The sequence below is a fragment of the Xyrauchen texanus genome, chromosome 33 (genome assembly GCF_025860055.1).
Source record: "Xyrauchen texanus isolate HMW12.3.18 chromosome 33, RBS_HiC_50CHRs, whole genome shotgun sequence".
In the NCBI taxonomy this organism is placed as follows: Eukaryota; Metazoa; Chordata; class Actinopteri; order Cypriniformes; family Catostomidae; genus Xyrauchen; species Xyrauchen texanus.
This window is the reverse complement of record NC_068308.1, coordinates 38,721,717-38,745,721: the sequence shown is the minus strand read 5'-3', so window position 1 is coordinate 38,745,721 and position 24,005 is coordinate 38,721,717. Positions and strand designations below refer to the sequence as shown.

The 24,005-nt window shown below is 39.6% G+C and overlaps 1 protein-coding gene across 2 annotated transcripts in view; it reads right to left on the bottom strand.

Annotated features, from left to right (window-relative positions):
• The window catches only part of vclb (vinculin b), a 47,749-nt gene that overhangs the window by 23,156 nt on the left and 588 nt on the right, over nt 1–24,005 (bottom strand). For both annotated transcript variants that reach the window (XM_052102869.1, XM_052102870.1), the window contains exons 2-6: nt 8,921–8,991; nt 3,709–3,859; nt 3,506–3,614; nt 3,230–3,352; nt 324–484 (exon numbers count right to left, since the gene is read on the bottom strand). In XM_052102869.1, coding sequence (XP_051958829.1) covers nt 324–484; nt 3,230–3,352; nt 3,506–3,614; nt 3,709–3,859; nt 8,921–8,991 — 615 coding nt within the window. The remainder of the gene's footprint in view (nt 1–323; nt 485–3,229; nt 3,353–3,505; nt 3,615–3,708; nt 3,860–8,920; nt 8,992–24,005) is intronic.

The window sequence follows — 24,005 nt, the reverse complement described above, 5'->3', positions numbered from 1 at the left end:
ACACCCTCACAAAAAAAACTATAAACTTGCTGCAAATTGAGCTTTTTCGCCACAAATGTTTGCATCTCTTCGCCAGTAGTGGTGAACCGCCATCAAGCATGTGGCAACAATGGCAACAATTTGCCGCAAGTTTGCCACAAAGCTCATTAACCTGTGACAATCATCAGTGGCTCATTTGCGGAAAATTTGCCACGATCTCTCGAATTTGGTAAGGTATGCATGCATGTGTATTTAGGGAGTAAATGGTTTAAAGTAGTTCCATGTATATGGGAGAGATCAATCCAGGCACGTAAGGACACAGTGACCTTTGTCCTCTCACACACCTTATTGGCCCAGGCGTCCTCATCCCAGGACGTGAGCTGCAGTACACGAATGATCTCATTGATTTCTGTGCTCATCTTCTCCACGGTGAAGTTCCTGTTCTTCAGTGCCTCCTCCACACCCTTCCCCTGAGACGTCCTGGTCGTAACGAAGATCTTAATGCCTATGTGAGACATTTAAACATGACCATTAGAAATGTCACACTTACGTCAGGGCGGCAACGTCAGCGGTGAGCACCGCTTTGACACGTGACAATCGCTGTCAGACAAAAGCGCCTCATTCTTCGTTTTGGCGATAGTTGAGACTTGACGTGCTTCTGTGGTAATTAAAATGATTCTTACATATGCTGAAAACATACTTGATTTCTGTCACAAGTCCGATCTGGTCTTATTTAGTTTCTCCATCATTTTATCACTGAAGTTGTGTGTGTGTGTTGTGAAGTGTATTGTGTGTGTGTGTGTGTTGTGAGTGTGTTGTGAGTGTATTGTGTGTGTGTGTGTGTTGTGAGTGTATTGTGTGTGTTGTGAAGTGTATTGTGTGTGTTGTGAGTGTACTGTGTGTGTGTTGTGAAGTGTATTGTGTGTGTTGTGAGTGTATTGTGTGTGTTGTGAGTGTATTGTGTGTGTGTCGTGAAGTGTATTGTGTGTGTGTCGTGAAGTGTATTGTGTGTGTGTCGTGAGTGTACTGTGTGTGTTGTGAGTGTACTGTGTGTGTGTTGTGAAGTGTATTGTGTGTGTTGTGAGTGTATTGTGTGTGTGTCGTGAAGTGTATTGTGTGTGTGTCGTGAGTGTATTGTGTGTGTGTCGTGAGTGTATTGTGTGTGTGTCGTGAGTGTATTGTGTGTGTGTCGTGAAGTGTATTGTGTGTGTTGTGAAGTGTATTGTGTGTGTTGTGAAGTGTATTGTGTGTGTTGTGAAGTGTATTGTGTGTGTTGTGAGTGTATTGTGTGTGTTGTGAGTGTACTGTGTGTTGTGAGTGTATTGTGAAGTGTATTGTGTGTGTGTTGTGAAGTGTATTGTGTGTGTTGTGAGTGTACTGTGTGTTGTGAGTGTATTGTGAAGTGTATTGTGTGTGTGTCGTGAGTGTATTGTGTGTGTTGTGAAGTGTATTGTGTGTGTTGTGAAGTGTATTGTGTGTGTTGTGAAGTGTATTGTGTGTGTTGTGAAGTGTATTGTGTGTGTTGTGAGTGTACTGTGTGTTGTGAGTGTATTGTGAAGTGTATTGTGTGTGTGTTGTGAAGTGTATTGTGTGTTGTGAGTGTATTGTGTGTGTTTTGTGAAGTGTGTGTGTTGTGAAGTGTATTGTGTGTGTTGTGAAGTGTATTGTGTGTGTTTTGTGTGTGTTGTGAAGTGTATTGTGTGTGTTGTGAAGTGTATTGTGTGTGTGTTGTGAAGTGTATTGTGTGTGTGTGTGTTGTGAAGTGTATTGTGTGTGTGTGTGTGTTGTGAAGTGTATTGTGTGTGTGTGTTGTGAAGTGTATTGTGTGTGTGTGTGTTGTGAAGTGTATTGTGTGTGTGTTGTGAAGTGTATTGTGAAGTGTATTGTGAAGTGTATTGTGAAGTGTATTGTGTGTTGTGAGTGTATTGTGTGTTGTGAGTGTATTGTGTGTGTTGTGAAGTGTATTGTGTGTGTTGTGAAGTGTATTGTGTGTGTTGTGAAGTGTATTGTGTGTGTTGTGAAGTGTACTGTGTGTGTTTTGTGAAGTGTGTGTTTTGTGAAGTGTGTGTTGTGAGTGTATTGTGTGTGTTGTGAAGTGTATTGTGTGTGTGTTGTGAAGTGTATTGTGTGTGTGTTGTGAAGTGTATTGTGTGTGTGTCGTGAAGTGTATTGTGTGTGTGTTGTGAAGTGTATTGTGTGTGTGTCGTGAAGTGTATTGTGTGTGTGTCGTGAAGTGTATTGTGTGTGTGTCGTGAAGTGTATTGTGAAGTGTATTGTGTGTGTGTTGTGAAGTGTATTGTGTGTGTGTTGTGAGTGTATTGTGTGTGTGTTGTGAAGTGTATTGTGTGTGTGTTGTGAAGTGTATTGTGAAGTGTATTGTGTGTGTGTTGTGAAGTGTATTGTGAAGTGTATTGTGTGTGTGTTGTGAGTGTATTGTGTGTGTGTCGTGAAGTGTATTGTGTGTGTGTTGTGAAGTGTATTGTGAAGTGTATTGTGTGTGTGTTGTGAAGTGTATTGTGAAGTGTATTGTGTGTGTGTTGTGAAGTGTATTGTGTGTGTGTTGTGAGTGTATTGTGTGTGTGTTGTGAGTGTATTGTGTGTGTGTTGTGAAGTGTATTGTGTGTGTGTCGTGAAGTGTGTGTGTCAGTGTAATGACTTCAGACAGACACATTATTAAGCACCCTTCCAACAAGCGTTAATCGCGATTAAGAAAAACGAATGTGTTAAACTTTAATTGATCAGGTGCGTTAACGCGTTCATTCTGACAGCTCTAATTTGAACATTAAAAGTTGTAAATGTTAACATTGGTTATTGCATTATAAACTAACATGAACTCACAATTAACTCATTGTTAGTTCATGAAACCTTAATTTACTGATGTTAATATCTAAAGCCTGATTGTAAAGTGTTAACGATTTTAGAAAGGCTGCATTACCTACAACAGTAGCATAAAAGAATGGCTTAGTTTGAGTGGTGAGCCTAAAAGAGATGACATTTTTTATTATTTACTTATTTATGTGCACCAGCGTCAGAAATTAATTGGGGCTTAGTGGAAAAGTGCCGCCGAAAGTGTCAAAAATCGATTTTGTCTAAGGAAATCCAGAGGGCAAATACAGCCCCGAAACAGGAAACGTCATTTCTGATACTGATGTGCAATGATGAAGCGTGCAGAAAAAGAACAGGGACGTATATCAAGAATGTAAATAGGGTCAGTTTTGATTTCGTTTTGACTTCAGAGGTCAGATGAGACCTGATATGAGGACGGGCAGCAGCTCCTTCACTGTGTTCATGGAGTTCACCAGCATGACCCTGTGCTCCTGATGAGTCAATTCCTGCTGTCGCTCGTCAATCATCTTCGCCATCTTTGTCATACCTGTGAGTAAATGGTAAATTGGTAAATGTTGGTTTACTTATAGTTGTCTGTGCATGCTAAACTGGAAAAGCTTAAGTGTTGTAACATTATAAATCATTAAAATTCTCATTAATACGTGTGTGAGTATATTGTACTCTTTTTGATTATGTTCACCTGGCCCCAGATTCTTTGTGTATGTGATCAGGTCTTCCATCGATTCCACGACCTCAGCAACCGTCAGATACTCCAGTATGCCTTTACACACACGGATGATTTTACGAACCTGAGAGCAGAGAATCGGTCAGTATCAAAACACCCAACCACACCCACAAGAAATGGGAATAAACCCGTTTAATGCTGTTAAAGTCACACTATACCTCGGCCTCATCGAAGGTGAGAAGCAGGTCAGAGGTGCCTGACAGGATCCCGCGTGAGCCATCGATCAGATAATCTCTGGCCGGGACAGAATACGGGTCGGACTTTAACATATGAGCAGCCTGCACTAGTTTAGTACAAGCGTTCTCGACCCTACAAAGAGTGAGAGAAAAACAGAGAGAGAGAGTGTGTGTATGAGACCGCCCTTTTATGGTTATGATCCATCCGTTTATGCAAATGAAGCTATACACTAACACTACATGCAAACCAATGCTAATCTCCAATACATGGCTAGAAACATGAGCTACATCCCAAAACATAATTAGCGGACTTGCTGTCTAGTGCCTACATAGGTAGCTGCCTTCAAAAGGCAGCAGCCTAACCATCATGCAACTTCATAAGTGACTGATTTGTGGTAGCAACTCCGCAGATCACATAAAGAGTGCTCTTCACGATTGTTTTCAAAAGAGTATGGTGTTAGCATGTTGCTAAGCTAAAGGAACCATCATGAAAGCTCATAAGGCAGCTGTGACGAGGGAGGAGGAGGGCGTGGCCGGGCTGTGAGGGAGCACGGCTGGCAATGAATCAGCTGATCAGCGGAAGAGCGAGATAAAGGGGAGCCGAAGGTGCCAATTCGAGAGAGAGAGAGGCACATGGCCGCGCTGCATGAGTGTCTGTGTCCTTATGTTGTTTTATGTTCAATTATTTCATTAACGTTTATGTTGACTGTTCAGTTGGTTCCCGCCACCTCCTTGCCCATCTTTATACTGTTACAGCAGCAACTCCGCACAACAAACAAATAGCGCTAGTCACAATTGATTTCAATGAAGTTTGGTGTTAGCATGCTGCTAAGCTAACAGTATGATACTCTAATAAGCATAAAAATACAGAGCACACTCAAGTATTGGGTAAAATAGTAATTTAATTATAATTATTTTAAATGTATACTTTTGAGTATTAAATGAAATCGTTGTTTCTTTCAAAAGGTACCAGCAATGAAACATTTGTGATGCTACACTGCTAGTTGTTGCACAATTAGTTAAATTTACAAAAGCTTAATCATTTTTTTTAAAAGACCAAAACAACTGTGATGCTACTGAATAGTGTTGTTGTTGTCCCCACCACTTTTTTCTCCCAATTTGGGATACCCAATTCCCAATATGCTTTTAAGTCCCCGTGTTCTCGTAGTGATTCGCCTCAATCCGGGTGCCGGAGGATGAATCCCAGCTGCCTCCGCATCTGAGACCGTCAACCCATGCAACTTATCACGTGGCTTGTTGTGTGCGTTGCCGCAGAGACATAGCACGTGTGGAGGCTACCACGAGGAGGTTACTCCATGTGACTCTACCCTCCCTAGCAACCGGGCCAATTTGGTTGCTTAGGAGACCTGGCTGGAGTCACTCAGCACGCCCTGGGATTTGAACTAGCGAACTCCAGGGGTGGTAGCCAGAAAAGTGTTGTTAGGTTAGTAGCATCCCTTACAAAAAATTTCGAGTTATGAACTTCCCACAAATTTACCACTCATTATTTTCACATGCAAATGAGCGTGCGATTCACTGCAAATGTCTGCAGCTCTACATCGGTTGTGTTAACCTGCAGCAAACCTTTTGCAACAATTAAAAGTTAGCCGCAAAGCTCATTGGTACATTTACATTTATGCATTTGGCAGCCGCTTTTATCCAAAGCGACTTACAGAGCCCTTATTACAGGGACAATCCCCCCGGAGCAACCTGGAGTTAAGTGCCTTGCTCAAGGACACAATGGTGGTGGCTGTGGGGATCGAACCAGCGACCTTCTGATTACCAGATTACCAGTTATGATGGTACAGTTCTGTGTATTTGTCCCATCCTGATTTCTATTTTTGTGTGTATCTCATACCAAATTGAACTAGACACACCCAGACCTGATTACTGACAGCCAAGTTCAATCAAATCAACACCTAAATATAACTTTTTCAGCAGCATGAAGTTGGCTAAAAGGTCTCACCCAACAGCACACTATGCCAAGGTCAAAACGAATCCAAGAAATGATGAGGGAAAAGGTGATTGAAATACATAAGTCTGGAAAGGGTTACAAAGCTGTTTCAAAGGATCTGAGACTCAAAAGAATCACAGTGAGAGCCATTATCTCCAAATGGAGAAAACTTGGCACACTAAGGAACCTTCCAAAGAAGTGGCCGACATTCCAGAATTCCTCCAAGAGCACCGCGATGACTTTTCCAGGAAGTCACAAAAAAGCCAAGGACAACATCCAAGGACCTGCAGGCATCTCTCGCATCACTAAAGGTCACTGTTCCTGACTCCACTATCAGAAAGTCACGGGGCATAAATGCCATCCATTGAAGAATGCCAAGTCAAAAACCACTTCTAACCCAGAAGAACATTAAGGCTCATCTGAATTTCACCAAAACACACATTGGTGATCCTCAAACCTTTTGGGAGAATGTTCTGTGGACTGACGAGTCGAAAGTGGAACTGTTTGGACGACAGGGGTCCCGTTACATCTGACGTAAATCAAACACAGAATTCCATCATACCTACGGTCAAGCATGGTGGTGGTAGTGTGATGGTGTGGAGACGCTTTGCTGCTTCAGGGCGACTTGCAATAATTGAGGGAAACATGAATTCTGCTCTCTACCACAAAATCCTAAAGGAGAACGTCCCGTCATCAGTCCATGAGCTGAAGCCTCAGCTCAGCTGGATTATGCAGCGAGACAATGATCCAAAGCATAGGAGTAAGTCCACCTCTGAATGGCTCAAAAGAAGCTAAATGAAAGTTTTGAAGTGGCCTAGTCAAAGTCCTGACTTGAACCTGATTGAGATGCTGTGGCAGGACCTTAAACGGGCAGTTCCTGCTCAAAAACCCTCCAATGTGGCTGAACTAAAGCAGTTCTGTAAAGAGTGGGCCAGAATTCCCCGCAGCGTTATGAAAGACTGATCTCAAAGGTGGCACAACCAGCTATTAAGTTTAAGGGGGCAGATACTTCTAAAACAATTTGAAATTTCAATGAAAAATAGAAGAAATCAGATAAATTTTTCACATCACTCTATATGAAAATAATGAGTGGTGAATTTTCAGCAAATTTAAGGCAAGTTTGCCAGAATTTTTTAAAGGTTGAGGCAGCAACTCCACGTCTCAAATATAAAAGCGCTCTTTACACCAGATTCGGCTTACAATCAATTTCAATAGCGTATGGCATTAGCATGTTGCTAAGCTAACACCATGAGCCATCATGAAACCTCATAAGGCAGCAACTCTGCACAACAAACGGATAGAGCTACTTACAATTGCTTTCAATGAAATTTGGTGTTAGCATGTTGCTAAGCTAACAGTTTGATACTCTAATGAGCATGAAAATACACAGCACAAAAATATATTTGGTAAAATAGACCAATGAACTATTTTTATTGATACTTTACAGTATTAAATTCAATCTTTGTTTCTTTTAGAACAGCTTTTGCGTACCAATATGTACCAACGACTAAACATTTGTGATGCTACATTGCTACTTGTAGTTTGTTTGCAAAAGCACTCTCTCTCTCTCTCTCTCTCTCTCTCTCTCTCTCATATATATATATATTATTCAAATAATTTTTTGGGAAAAAGCGGAACAACTGTCACGCTACTAAAAAGTCAGTAGGTTAGTAGCGTTTCTAATTTTAGCTAGTTACACACTAACAGAGTACAACATTTCCTGCCCACTTTTTCAGCAGTCTTTGTTCTGGAAGTGTTTCCCCTATTTATTTTTAAGCATAGAAACAATATACTTCAATTTTATTGCCAAATATTCCGATATAAGCAAATGCATAAGAAGTAATGAATTGATTGCATCATTCACAGTGCGTCATGGAAGTGGGCGGTCACTGCAGAGCTCTTTTGGTGCACCTTTTTGCTGCAATTCTCTGATTGGTGGATGTTTTGACTTGGTAGTGGATCATGGGTAGTGTAGTTCTTTACCAGGTTCAGCGTTTAGCAACACTAAATCATGCAGTAGTGACTTATTAGGTCCAAATTCCCACACACTATTCATCATGTCCTCTCCTCCCATGAAGAGGATATTGCTGTAGTTGCCGAAAGGAGACTGGTGTCATGTTTCTCTGTGTGACAGGATAGCAAGGTCAGGACAGTGTGTGTCAGAGGTGGCGGGGGAGAATTGTGGTAATGTATGTGAATGTTAGTCAGCATTAATATATGCAAAAGACACACACAAACTTGAACTATGTCCGGTATGACTCAATGAAATGTGTAAGATCAATGCAGTATTGCATTTTACAAAGCTAAAGGTTGTCTTGTGTAACACAATGTCTGTGAAGAACACAACCAGAGTGATTGCTAATCAACATATTGAAGCAACTTCTCAAGTCATCAGCCAGGAAGTTGAAGCTCGGTCGCAAATGGGTCTTCCAAATGGACAATGACCCCAAGCATACCTCCAATGCTGTGGCAAAATGGCTTAAGGACAACAAAGTCAAAGTATCTGACCTCAATCCCATTGAACATTTATGGGCAGAACAAGGAGGCCAAAACCTGACTCGGTTACACCAGTTCTGTCTGGAGGAATGGCCCAAAATTCCAGCAACTTATTGTGGGAAGCTTGTGGAAGGATCCCCAAAACATTTGACCCAAGCTAAACAATTTAAAGGCAATGCTACCAAATACTAACAAAGTGTATGTAAACTTCTGACCCACTGGGAATGTGATGAAACAAATAACAGCTGAAATAAATCATTCTCTCAACTATTATTCTGACATTTCACACTCTTAAAATAAAGTAGTGATCCTAACTGACCTAAGACAGGGAATGTTTTCTACTGTATTTTACCACAGACGTTTTTCCATTATAAAGTGTGTTCTGAGGTGTAGCATGCATGCTAAAGTGATATAGTAATGTTCACAGGAAATGTAGTTGTGTTTCTTCATGAGTTTAGCTGTCCAAACATGTCTACAGCTCATTTATAACACAACACACCTGCATGAGAGCACTCACTCCCTCAGCGCACACACACACACACACACACACACACACACACACACACACACAATGCAGTTGACTGGTAGAACGATTAGAAGCACAAAAGCACACACACACATCCATTGACAGCTCCATTATTTACACAGCACCACACACACTTAACATATCATCCCTGACCTTTACAGGAAAAGTGTGCGCGTGTGTGTGTGTGTGTGTGTGTGTGTGTGTGTGTGTGTTCTTACTTTATAAAAGCAGGAGGCATGTCTCTCCTCATGATGGCGTCTTCTGTGGTCTGAACCGTCTCCTTTCCTACCTGTATTTAATACACAAAACACACACATTAAACACGTGATATAAACACACGTTAACCTTATTGTACACACATGCACACACACAAACTTTTAGACATTTGAAATGAAAAGGACTCTAGAGGACTCTAGACTTGGTATGTTTGATTCATTTCCGTGAAGCACTTCAAGCCATCCCAGATGTGTATGACTTTCCTTCTTCAGGAAGATTTTTATAAGCACATTTCAGCTCTGTTTGTCCATACAATGCAAGTAAACAGGTGCCATCAGTCTGCTGGCCATGTAACGGTCCAAAAGCCATATTTAGGCAGCATAAAAGTAACCCACATGACTCCAGTTGATCAATTAATGTCTTCTGAAGCAAATCGATAGGTTACAGATTTTTCTTAAAAACATAGTCAAGAAGTATTAATCATGTATACTTGAGTTGTACAGTTGTTTTGATGAAGTTTAGTTAAAAAGAATAACATTGGTTTAATAACTTTTGACCACCAAGTTGTATTGAGCACAGGGCTGGATTGGTAATCTGGCATACCGGGCATTTTCCCGGCGGGACAACGCACTTTGGGGCCGATCAGTGAAGGACTGGCCATCGGGAGAACCGAGCAGGACGGCAGCGAAACGGGACAAAGCTAAAATGAGCTGCCACGCCATGCAGAATGGACCACACAATGGCACAGCAATATGCAGAAAAGGACATCGAACACCCGCCCACCCCTTTTGGGCCAGTTGCTAAGTAAACTCCCGGGCCGATTAACAAGCCAAAAAAAATAAATAAAATCTTTTTACATGTATGAACAGCTAAGAACCTATTAATGACTTACAATACAGTCTTAGATGAAAACCATCTGGTTTTGAATGAGTTATAATCTTGAATTACACCGGGCCAAAATTGACCCGCCAATGCAAAAAGTGTAAACAGATTCTCAACGCAAAAGGAGGGTTAAAACGTTCAGTCGCAGCACAAGAAAAACTATTTTACTACAGCTTTCTGTTCACATCTGTGAAAGAACTGTCACCAGAAACGCACATCATACAAGGAAAAACAGAACCAGGTCTGAATAAGATCCAGTTCTCAATTTCCAACCCATCCCAAACAATTTTCCAAAGACTCTTTAACCAGACGGGACCCACAGAGTGACCCCCACAACAGGTCAGCAAGCATTTTAATAACATGTCATTTCAACATCACCACATTCTTGCGATTCAGTATTTAATTCTGGATAATTATAAGCACACCCACACACTGCAAGCAGATATGCTGTCATCCATATGACATCATGTCTGGTGCCGCTCCAGTGATTGTGGGTAGAGTATACGGCCTCTATTGGAAAACTCAAGGCAATGTTTAACGGTTTTCCCTCCAAGTCTAATTTGGGATGATGAAACTATCTACTTTGAAAGTGGCAAACAAGTAAACCATCTTAGATTCAGAGGTGAATTTTTGGAGAAAAAAAGTTTGAAAAGAGAGTATAACTGCACTATAACTCAAAACATAGGCCCTTTTATTTTTATTACCAACGTCTCGGCAGTCAGCCTTGAAAAGGGTATACCTTGAAAAAGGCTGACAGCCAAAAAGTTGGTAATAAAAATAAAAGAGCCTATATTTTGAGTTATACTCTCTTTTTGTCATGATGAAACTATAACCAGGTCTGTACTGTTCTCAGAATATAGATTAAGTTGCCGTATAGGGCATTTGTCTATGCCTATAGTATACCGTATATCAAAGTCGACATTAAAAATGGCATTCACAAGCCATTTTACTTCCATAATTTGGCAATGTTCATTTTATACCTTCTCTAATAATACCTATTGATAATTGCTATGTTGTTGCTAAGGTTTTCAGATGTTTAGTTCATTGCTACGCATTTGCTAAGGTCTTTCTAGGTTGGAGTCCAGTCCACCCTCAAGTCTCTATGGAATTTGTATATCTAGGTCTGAGTTGAGTGCCTCCTTCAGTGCAAGTCTAAAATTTGGCATATTTCATCTTCAAACCCTCCTGACAAAAAGTGTTATTTGTTAAAGCACTTCTCAGTTTCAAGCCAGTAAAGGGTTTGGGCACGGCCCATATTCACTGATCAGCCTATATTTTCTAAAAACAAAGTTCAAACCCAACGAAACTTGGAACATTTTGACATGAACGCATTTTGAGGATGCACACCAAATTTGGTCAAATTCTGCCCATAGGGGGCGCTATAACTAAAACACCACCATCACTCTTCATCAAGGAAGTTGGACCTTGGGATGAATCTTTGGTTCAGGTGAATTATAACCACTGGTTAATATTAAGAATTAATTAATTCATCTTTAATACTAATTAGTGATTAGACAAATCAAAAAAAGTATTTCAAAAAGTCAAAAATCTGAAGTCCAATTGCTTAGAATAGTAAAAATAGCACACCTCGTCTCAAGCTGCATGATTTGTGGATACCGTTCATGACCACAGCACAAATAATGCATAATAAGTTTAATCTTTAATCTCAAGTAGTTTAATTTGGGTTTAAGGTTTGTTCAAATCACTAACCCCATGTTTGAGCAATAATAAGAGCATAGTGATGCTTGAAATGGTAAATGGTCTGCACTTATATAGCTCCTTTTTTAACCTTAGAGGTTACCAACGTGCTTTACACTGTGTCCCAATCACCCATTCACTCATACACCAATGGTGGCAGAGCTGCTATATAAGGTGCTAGCCTGCCATTGGGAGCAACTTGGGGTTCAGTGTCTTGCCCAAGGACACTTCGGCATGTGGGCCGGGAATCGAACCGCCAACCCTGCGATTAGCAGCTGACCCACTCCACCACCTGAGCCCCAGCCGCCCATTGACCACAGCTTGACACCAATAAGACAAACAATTCCCTGTATGAGTTCTTCTCAATCACAGGATTCATGTCTAGGCAGATCTGTAACGGCAGTCGATGACATCAGACTAGACACTAAGTGTTGAAAGGACATTCCTCCATTTTGACAATCACCGTGTCTGTGTTTCCTCACAAAAGCGAGCCCTACGTTCTGTAGTATGCACTGCACGGTTAAAATATAAAGTGTGTCGAAGTGCATGGTATTCCACCCCACATATATTCCAACCATTTGTGTTTAAAACAGGACGAGACCAAACACACACAACTTCTGTCAGGTTCCCCTCAGACAGGTGAGGTCATTAACATGTGACCGCACACACTGACATATCAACACCTTTTTAGTATTCAGCAATTTGAAAGCAGTAAACAGAGGCTAGTTAATCATAAAAGAGGTCATTTACTGGGCACATACAAGTATTACAAGTCATTTACGTAAATGTAAAAAACAAATTCTACAAAAGTGTTGGATATGGTCCCGTTAAAGGAATAGGTCACCCAAAAATGATTCACATTTATGCATTTGGCAGACGCTTTTATCCAAAGCGACTTGCAGTGCACTTAATACAGGGACAATCCCCCCGGAGCAACCTGGAGTTAAGTGCCTTGCTCAAGGACACAATAGTGGTGGCTGTGGGGATCGAACCAGCGACCTTCTGATTACCAGTACTGTGGTTTAGACCACTACACCACCACCACTCACCTTCATATCATTAACCCATATGACATGGACATTATGTCATGTAGGTTTTGAACAAAAAGAACAGTTTTGTGTGAACTATCCCTTTAAGGCACCAAATACTGAACTAAATATATCTAAATAGACTTTTTAGGGGTGCAAACACAGAAGGAAATCTACTCTTATGTTGTCTAAACACGAAGTCCAAACTTAAGGAAACTTGGGAAACTTTCATGTGCCACATTTCACCAAATCCCACCAACAGGGAGCAGTATAACTAAAAAAAGTAATATCTCTGCAACCGTTTCAACAAGGACGTTAGAACTTGGCATGCATTTTCTTTGGTCCATGTGCGAACATATCCTTAAAATATTGATTTGACAAATCATCAAAAATGCCTGTCAGAAGTCAAACTTAATTCAGAACCTGTGAATTGCCAATGGTCAAATCATTGTATACAGGGGTGGACTGGGAAGAGAAACGTCCCGGGATTTTACATAGAAACTGGCCAAAAAGTTCGTGGGGGGGGTCACTGTCCTTTTCTGCATATCGCAGCCCCCTTTAGCATATCATGGTGCCGATTTGTGGCCCATTCTGCATAACGCGGAGGCTCATTTCAGCTTATCGCGGCCCATTTGGCCTGTTTCGCGGCCGACCCACTGGCCCGTCAGGTTCTCCCAATGGCCAGTCCGCCCCTGATCGGCCCCAAAGTGCGTCGGCCCACTGGGCAAATGCCTGGTATGCCAGATTCCCAATCCAGCCCTGACTGCATACATAGAGTGTCTACATAATGCCGTTTACAAAATTCACCAGTAAGCTAGCTCACGTTTTTGATAAAAACTCTTAAATATATATGTGGGGGGGCGGAGCCGGGCTAGAATGTCGCACGCCTGGTCCCCAATCGGTTCCCAAAATTAGCGGATGGGTGAGGCGGGAACTAACCGCTGCCTCCACACTATGTTTTCCCCTCCGAAATTTGATCACCACGGTCACCATAGGATATTTGTGAACGTCCCCGTGCACACACATGACGGACATGCCCGTAATTCTCTCCCTCTCGAACCGTCGTCACCGGCCGCCTTTATCCTTCGCGCGCCCCATCAGGCCGATTGGGGACCGGGCGTGCGACATTCTAGCCCGGCCCCGCCCCCCTCCGCTCCACAATATATTTGTAGTCCCTCTGAATCCTTCAGTGCCATGTGGTCGAAATCATACGGTCATGTGGATTTAAATTTCCACTTGAATTTTTCTACCACTTTGATTTTTTTGGGGGGGGTGAAAAAACTACTTTTTCGAACTAGTCCTAGGCCATTTGTCTGATTTGCACGAAATTTGGTATGTATCATCTAGAGATGCTCCTGACAAAAATGTATCAAAAGAATTTTGATTGGTAAAGTCATTCAGAAGATATAAGCCCATACTGTTTGGGTGTGGCCCATAAGATTAATTGGCCCCCATCTTGTAAGTACAATGTCCAAACAATGTTCACATAACTTTGTACATTCGGACAATAGGATATTACGAGGCCACATGCCAAATTTACTCCATTTCAGATGATAGGGGGACCCATTACCTAAGATAATCTTATTGATGCAACTGCGATCAAAGAAGTTGAAATTTGACTCCAAAACAATGGCGTCCACAAGATATACACTTTCAAATGTGCATTTGGTCATGTACGTTTCAAACGAGCTTGGACCCATCAGGGCAAAGCATCACTTAATAAAGCCCACTCGTGGCCCGATTACAACAGCTGATGAAAAGAATTATCACAGTGTGCTGAACATTGATGTTCGCATGGTGAAAATGTGAGGACCCTTGGCTAAACGCCACTGCCAGTGCGGTCGAGTCCAAATAACAGACGGTTCTTTGTACCCGCTTCTCAATGCTCTACATGTACACACATAACAGGAGCTCTCATAATTTAAGAGCTCACATACACTGACTGCACTGTGAAAGCCTGTTCTGAAGTCTATTAAATAAGAAAAGGAACCACAATCATCTCATTGGAAAACCGAGTGGCACAATGAGCTGTTAGAGCATGAAATACATCAGAAACACTCGCCTTTAGTGGAACGAGAGAGTTCAGTAAACTTCATTTATAAGTGCTTTAATAAGTTTTAGGAGTATGTCCCAAGTCAGAGAGTTTATAAATGTTTTTATTTCTTATTTTAAACCTCTTTAACACAGCTGTCCTCAGTAACTAATACAAATATCCGACATGCAGACGAATCAACAACTCTGATGGATATTAAAGATTTGTCTTGCATGAATGAAGTTCTGCTCTCGTTCCATCAGTATTCATCAAGTTTCCATGGCTGGTGTTTCCCCAAAAGGGTGATTTAGGAATGCATTATCTCAGCGTGTAATTAAACTGCTTTCTCCAGCAACAGACTGATGATAAATGTTCCGGTCTGTGTGTGTGGAGTGACGAGAGAAAGACCGCTGTATATCTGTCCTGCCTGAGACACAATGAACCTCACTTACTAAAGAAGTCATCTTCACTGGACTCGATGCTTAAAGGGATAGTTCAGGCAAAAAGGAACATATAGGACATATAGACTAAAGGACATCTTTGACATTTTTCGTAAGACAAAAAGGAGACAAAATCTAAAAAATGCGGAGTGATATTCACTTTCAGTCATTAATAACTCCACTTAAAACTAGAGGAAAACATTTTATGAACAAAAAGTTGGCATTGCAGAAATGTTGCCACGGAGTAGCTATGCGGTTGCTAAGGTGTTCACGTGCTTTTCAGCACATTTCTATGCGGTTGCTAAGGTGTTCAGAGTGCTTTTTAGCACATTTCTATGCGGTTGCTAAGGCGTTCACAGTGCTTTTTAGCACATTTCTATGCGGTTGCTAAGGCGTTCACAGTGCTTTTTAGCACATTTCTATGCGGTTGCTAAGGCGTTCACAGTGCTTTTTAGCACATTTCTATGCGGTTGCTAAGGCGTTCACAGTGCTTTTCAGCACATTTCTATACGGTTGCTAAGGCGTTCAGAGTGCTTTTCAGCACATTTCTATGCGGTTGCTAAGGCGTTCAGAGTGCTTTTTAGCACATTTCTATGCAGTTGCTAAGGCGTTCAAGATGCTTTTTAGCACATTTCTATGCGGTTGCTAAGGCATTCACAGTGCTTTTCAGCACATTTCTATGCAGTTGCTAAGGCGTTCAGAGTGCTTTTCAGCACATTTCTATGCGGTTGCTAAGGCGTTCAAGATGCTTTTTAGCACATTTCTATGCGGTTGCTAAGGCGTTCACAGTGTTTTTTAGCACATTTCTATGCGGTTGCTAAGGCATTCAAGATGCTTTTTAGCACATTTCTATGCGGTTGCTAAGGCGTTCACAGTGCTTTTTAGTGAAAAATTTCAGTGATTAATAACTCCACTTAAAACTAGAGGAAAACATTTTATGAACTAAAAGTTGGCATTGCAGAAATGTTGCCACGGAGTAGCTATGCGGTTGCTAAGGCGTTCACGGTGCTTTTTAGCACATTTCAAAGCGGTCGCTAAGGCGTTCGCAGTGCTTTTTAGCACATTTCTATGCGGTTGCTAAGGCGTTCAAGATGCTTTTCAGCACATTTCTATGCGGTCGCTAAGGCGTTGACGGTGCTTTTCAGCACATTTCTATGCAGTTGCTATGGCGTTCAGTGTGCTTTTTAGCACATTTCCATGCGGTTGCTAGGGTGTTGTGCGTAGTTGCTTGGTGGGTTCTTACTGATCTAAGTCTAAAGAATCTAGGGGCCCTATTTTATGTCTGTAACAGGTTAAGGTGGGCAACAAGGAGGCGGGACAGTCAACATAAAGGTTCAATGATATAACTGTACTTAAAACAGCATAAAACATAAACGAACACAGTCACACATGCAGCACGGCCACGTGCGTCTCTCCCTCTCTCTATATGGTGCCTCCGGCGGCCAATAAAGTACAAATCCTAGCTACATAAATGGGCAAAGACCGAAATCTCCAAAACGGTTGGTCAAGTTTGTGATCAAATAATATTTTTCAAATCAGCAGTAAAATCTGACAGTATTTTTCTTCTTTACATCACATCATGCTAAAAACAACTTTATTTTTCAGGCTGGTGCAGCTAATGCGTGTCTTTGAGTTCAGGTGACGTTTGTATCTAAAAGGTTATTGGTTCTTTTACCTGTAAAGCGTGACTTCATTGTCTACATCCACCATATTGGCCGTTCTAATTTCTCCCATTCATTTTAATACAAGTGCTCCGTCTTGGGGCTAAAAGGTCTTTGGTTATCGTAATAGTGACGCTTGTATACATGACGTGAGCTCCACAAGACGTGCATCGTTGAGGCGATGCTGGGCTTATTATATCAAATATCATATTTCAGTCTAAAGTAGCTAACCTCAGAAGCTTTAGGGAAGTTAATCCACCGGGATTAAATGCCTGATCTTCATCTGAATGTCCATGTTTTTAAGACTGGAACAAATGCTGAGAGGAAGGAAATGAATACTCCCATTGAACTCTGGAGCTTGTGCAGATCAAATTCTTTCTTCCAACAGAAATCTACTAAAATAAGAACTTAAGAGTTCACGACATGCATCAGGCACAGGCAGCGTTGCCTAATATAGATGCATTTCTCTCCGTTTTAGGAGGTTTTGGAGCAGGTTTCCACCCGTGTGGTCTTGAGAAACTTTTAACAGCTCGAGTCAGAGCTCCTAAAATAAGACAAATACACTGATGCTCGACAGGAGGGCAGCAGACACCAATATGACAAGATACACAAACACTGGCAGTCAAAGCGTTTGGACAGACCTACTCATTCTTATAGTGTTTTTATAGTGTTATAATGTCATTTCCAGCACACTAAACAATTTTGCCCCTCATACGTTTTTCATAAGTTAGTGGACTTGTTAACCAAGCGGACAAAAGTGTCAGTGAAGAGCAAACCTGAGATGAGATATGAGACAAAAAGTCAAATCAAGGGAAATATCACTATTTTTACTGGATGTCATTCCCAATCACGCTGTAATTTTACCAAATATGTACACTAAGCTGTGGCTCAGGCGGTAGAGCGGGTTGGCCAATAATCGCAGGGTTGGTTGTTTGACTCCCGGCCCACATGACACCACATGTCCTGTAGCGTCCTTGGGCAGCCTGATGGGGGCGCGCGAGGGATAAAGGCGGCCGGTGACGGCAGTTCGAGAGAGAGAGAATTACAGGCAGCTGCTCTGTGTGTTTATGTTCGTGTGTTTTTCGTTTATTTCTTCATTAAACTATTATTTATATCGTCAAGCCAGTTCTCGTCGCCTCCTTTACATTAACCCCCCTTACAATATATACAAATAAAATTAAAACAAAGAAACATTATTAATTAACCCTTTACGCTCTGAAGGTGTTTTTAAATATTTTCTGTTTCTTTGGCATACCCAAAATTAAATTGAGTTAAATTACTTATTTTCTTATTTTTCTGATTTGACATTATATATCTCTGGGTGTAAATAAGGTGTCCAGAAGACTCTCCAACCAGATAAAACATAATAATTGTACATAAGAACTAATTACACATGCAAACACAACAATGACTAAAGGCTGGACATGATTTTAGTCATGAGATTTCACAGAATGAGTTTCATTCTGTGTCATTTGAGGCATCATTGAGTCTGTATCATGTATTTGGCGCCATCTTTGGCGTAACATTGTGCTTCATGTGGATTATCTAATGATCTATACATCTGATTATCTTTTGTATGGACTCGTTTGAAAGATAATCACAGACTCTAAATAATGATGTGTGATACTTTATGTTCCGTTTGTTTTTCATGAATTGATAAGCGAAAATGTGGCATTTAAGCAACACCAACATAATTGTCAAAGACATATACTTTGCTATTACTCACAATGTCTGTGAGTAAAACTAATAGTCTGGTTGTATTTTACTGTTTGAGAGCTTTCAAACAACATATGACACATGACTATTTGATGAGTTTGATGTTTTTACTGATTGCAATAATATGGAGTGCAATTTTTTATATAAACTATCAAATCGGAGCACTTCTGATTTGTCTGCAAATTTTAAAGCACTAATTCAGTTTTGATCATAATGACTACATGCATTGGAAAGTAGAGATTATAACCTTTCAAACGACACCTACTTTGTTTTGGTCAAGACTGTATTTATTAATATTTTGTCCATCAAGCTTAAAGGGTTCAAATGAATAAGAAATATGTAAGAAGTCACTAATCAAATGAGCAAATTAGGGACATTGATGACACCGGATGTTATGCTGGAGAACATGATCATCAAGTTCGGTTCATGCCAGCTCAGTGTATGATGTCATAAAAACAAGACAATTAAAATATTAACATTTTTGAATTTCATACATTTAAATCATTATATAATTTATTAAGTATTATACTTTGATGGGGGGGGAAATCAAACCGATTTTATATCACATTATAAGCAATCGACACTGGGCAGACGTGATGAAAAATGTAAATAAATTACTTCAAGGTCAAAGACACCGTTTCTACTAAACGCTCAAGAGTGCCGATATGCCATCTTGTCAAAAGCAGGAAATAATCAGGCTGTTCCTGCACATGTGCAGTCGTCCAGTAGTCAAGAAAACATTATGAGCCACTAATAAAACCGAAACTACACTAAAATCAACTGAATATAACCCACAAGCAGACAAAATGTCAAATAACTGAATAGAGGAAAAGGAATTAAGTAAAGAGGAAGGAAGAAGAGATATATCAGGATGAAAAGAGACTAAAACAGGAACCGTTCTCACACACACACACGGGTGAGATGAATGCTTGTGTGTCAGACAGTGAGAAAATCTCAGATAAAGACGAGATGCATGAGTAATAAACATCAGGGCTATTTCTTACACAACAACAGCCTCTGACAGCTGCACACACAGGAAGTGTTTCACAGGGTGTGGTCACATTAACAGTGCACACATTAACTCGATTTAAATCTTAATCGGAGCTTGATCTGAATTCAACCCTAAATTGAATTTGATCTGTTAAAGGACAAGGCCATTCAAAAATGAAACCCCATTTTAACCCATTTACCATCATGCCATTCCAAACCGTATGAGTTTTAAAATCAGTCACAATGTCCAACATGGCAAGACGTGTCTTGATGTGCGATATTTACGTGAAAAAGAGGGGAAGCTTTTCAGAAAAACACGACTTGAATAGGAATATAGGGCACAAGTTGTATGGGCTGTAAAAAATTTCAGTAATTTTAACTTTAAAATTGCTACAGTAAAAAAAGTTACTTGGTTAACAGGTCGAAAATATACGGTAAAGAATTTGAATACATTTAACTATGTCATTTTACTGTAAAATTTCCGTTTTTTTTTTTTTATGTAAAAAGTACAATTAAACCATATAATTAATGGTTAAATTATATTGCGTTTATCAAGAAACTTGTGTACTTTTTACAGTAAATTATTGTTAAATTAACTGTAAAAACAATAATTGGATGTTCTCAGAATTCCTTGCATGACACATTTCATCCTAATTTGTGTCAATAGTTCTATTTCTTCTTATTTTTAATATCAGTTACGTACTTTTGGGTTTTCTGTGTTTTATTTGATATGTTTAGTAAATGTTTATTGCATTATTTTAGGTCCCATATGTTACCCTGTTTGTGTATCTACATGTTTATTGGTCAAACTTTGTTTTTCTGCAATTACTACAGTGATTAACAAAACATTATAAAGTGAAAGCAGATTTTTATAGTTCCAGAATGTTATTGTATCAAGTTATCATTTTCATAATATAAACCGTAAAATATACACAAAGATATACGTTTAAAAAAAAATAATAATAAATAAAAAAACTGACAGCTGTGGTTGCCAAAATAAACTGACGCGGTCACTGTAAAAAAACTAAAATTTACAGTAAAAAAAAAAACTCAAACTTGATATTAGCCTTCTGAAACTGTAAAAACCTGCTATTTACTTTATAAGGTATTTGTTAATCACCATAGCAACTACAGAAGGGTAAACATACAGAGACACAAACACTGAACACCATCAGGGTAACACATGTGACATTTAAATAAACACTGTAACAACTAAACTACATTAAATATAAAACAGATCAATCCAACATACGTAACTGATATTCAAAATAAGATGAAACATACCTATTGCCATAAAATATCATTCGGGAATTCTGAGAACGCCCGATTACGTTTTTTACTGTAATTTTAACAATAATTTACTGTAAAAAGTACATATACTCTCTTGTTAAAAAGAATGTACATTTGTTTACCACCAATTATACAGGAAAATCTTACTTTTTACATCTAAAAAATGTCATTTTTACAAAATGTTATTGTAAAAACTACTGTATTGTCTATAACGAATTTTAACTGTAAAATATACAGTCAAATGTTTATCAATTCACATTTTATTTCTGTAGCATTTTTACAGTATTTTTACTGTTATAATTACTGGCATTTTTTACAGTGCAGGCATCAAAATTACATCCCATAATCCTAAAACATGGTCACTGTATATTTGTTTTTACAGTAAATATTTGGCAACCACAGCTGCCCGTAATTTACCGTAAATTTAACAATTTTTGGAGCTCAACAGTCTCAAACCCCATTTAATTGACATTTGATCACAAAGACCAGCTTTGATTAATCAGTATCTTTCCACACACTAAATAATGCTAAATATAAACGCACACTTCGACAGACACAAAAGTCTTGAGGTACATTTGGAGGAACAGAAAGTAGCATGTCATTTCAAGAGTCTAAAGTTAACCCTGGATGTTTGCCAAGAATAACTGAAGAGTTCAGGGCCGTTCGTGAATCTACAGGCTCCTGAAAGTTTTGTTTCCGTTTTCAGTAACCACAGATGCTGGAAGACAACTGATAAAAACACCCCCGACTCTATCTGGCCATTACAACTCATTTCCTTTCTTCTATTTAAAAATGTGCTGAATTCAGACGTTAAGAGATATCGGAGAGACCTACTACAGTTGCCACCAAAAGTGAGTAAAGTGCCCCTGGAGTCAGGACGTTTTATTTGTCTAATATATCTAACATGATACATTTCATTGTATTGTATTCTAGGCTTATTTGTTTGAGGGGTTGAGCATCGGTTGGACACCTCTGCATGTACACAATGACCTGTATGCCAGATATCTGTGTTACATGTGTGTTAATATGTTTTAATTAGGGATGCACCGATATGAACATTTATGGCCGGTATCAACATATATATTAACAAAAACCAATACCGATATTGTGTCACTTGCCTTACTTTGCCATCATTCAAATTCAGGGCGTGCTGAGTGACTCCAGCCAGGTCTCCTAAGCAACCAAATTGGCCTGGTTGCTAGGGAGGGTAGAGTCACATGGTGTAACCTCCTCGTGGTCGCTATAATACTGCGGAGAATAGAGTGAAGCCTCCACATGCACTCCGTCTCCGCGGTAACACGCTCAACGAGTCACGTGATAAGATGCGCGGATTGACGGACTCAGACGTGGAGGCTACTGAGATTCTGAGTCACTAAATATGATAACATGATGATTGATATAAACATTTATTTGAAGTTATTTTGTACTTCTAAAACATTTTCGCACTTCAAAACATCATAACTCACATTTTTACATGTTTTTACTGTATATTATATAGAAAATAAAAAGTCACACTTTGCATATGTTGGCAACAGCAATATCAACCACTTCATGGAAAAACTAAAAAGTTACCAAATGAACAAAACACCCTTTAAATTCTGTATTATCGTGGTATAATAAACAACGGATAATGAGGTCCAGACCGCTAGAGGGCGCCGCTTGCACACACAATGCTGACTGAACCGCTGATTTAAGGATTAGTAATCGCACAAGGCCATATTGCGATTTCAATCTTAATTAAATCAATCATGCAGCATTAATAGATATCATACAGATGTCTCAGAAGTCAAAGTCTGCTGGTTTCAAAGTGTTTTGAATGGTTCCCTCATCATATAGTGTTAATATTTTCTGCATTAACATGAGAACGAGAATGATTAAAAATAACAAGTTCTTAGGAGTGCCATCCCTTCTATATATTGTGGCATTTATTATTTCTGAATTGTGCATAACATTTTCATGCCAGTGGTTTCAATTTGGTCAATAATTGGCCGATACATCGGTGCATCCCAAGTTTTAATATGGTATTTGACAAACAAATTAAATAAAAAATACAAATAAATAAATATAAACCCAAAAGCAGTTTATTGTGCAACTACATTTTCAATAATAATTAGAGAAATTAAGATTTGGTGCATAACGTTGGACTTTCAATTTTAAACAACTCCGAAATATAGCAGGGACTTTTATTTTGAAATGACAGGGACTTGGCTAACTTACAAAGCTCTATATGCAAGCACTCACCAAATTAAGCTTTTTATAGCCTATTCATTTAAATATATGCACACCAGATGAGGAGCTTATATGTGTATATATCACTAGATGAGGTTTATTGTTGAGGAATAAAACCCATTTAGAAAAAAGAAACTATCGGCAGAGAATATTGTAGAAAACCGACTGTTCCTGAAAGCAACTATTAGCACCGATTAATCGTTGTGACTACAGGATGTGACCACAGATGCCCCGCCCCCAATCGGGCTAATCAGCCGAGGAGAGGGATAAGTGAGAGAGAGCGAGAGAGAGCCACACGCAGCTGCCACGTGTGTTTTTGTCTGTGTTTTTGGTTTTAATTTTACATTAAACATCACTTTGACCGTTCAGCCGGTTCCCGCCACCTCCTTTCACATTTTAATCTTGTTACAAGTGTGTAAATATAAATAACACATGCAATTTACTGGATGTAAAGTGATAACCCTTGGTTAACCATCTGGGCTGCGAGGTGAAAGATTGTGGGTTCAAACCAACAAAGAGTACCATCCCAGATGTGTGACTATTTTTTTCTGCACAACAAAAATGACGATTTTTAGAAGAATATTTCAGCTCTGTTGGTCCATGCAATGCAAGTGCGACCAACACTTTGAAGCTCACAAAAGCACATAAAGGGCAGCATAAAAGTAGACTCCGGTGGTTTAATCCATGTCTTCAGAAGCGATATGATAGGTGTGGGTGTGAAACAGATCAATATTTAAGTCCATTTTTACTATCAAACGTCCTTCCTTCCCAGTGGGTGTCGATATGCATGAAGAATGCGAATGGCCAAAAACAAAAGAAGTAGAATGTGGAAGTAAAAGTGAAATAAGAGATTTATAGTAATAAAAAAAAATATCTGTTTCTCACCCACACCTATCATACCACTTCTGAAGACATGGATTAAACCACTGGAGTAGTTTGGATTACATTTATACCACTTTTTTGAGCTTCAACGTTTTAGACCCTGTTGACTTGCATTAAACCTAAGAATCTTTCTGTTAAGCAGATGAATGAAAGTCCAACACATGTGGGATGGCATTAAGGAATTTTCATTTTTGTTCGAACTATTCCTTTAATTGGTGTATTATGAAACACTTTGCATA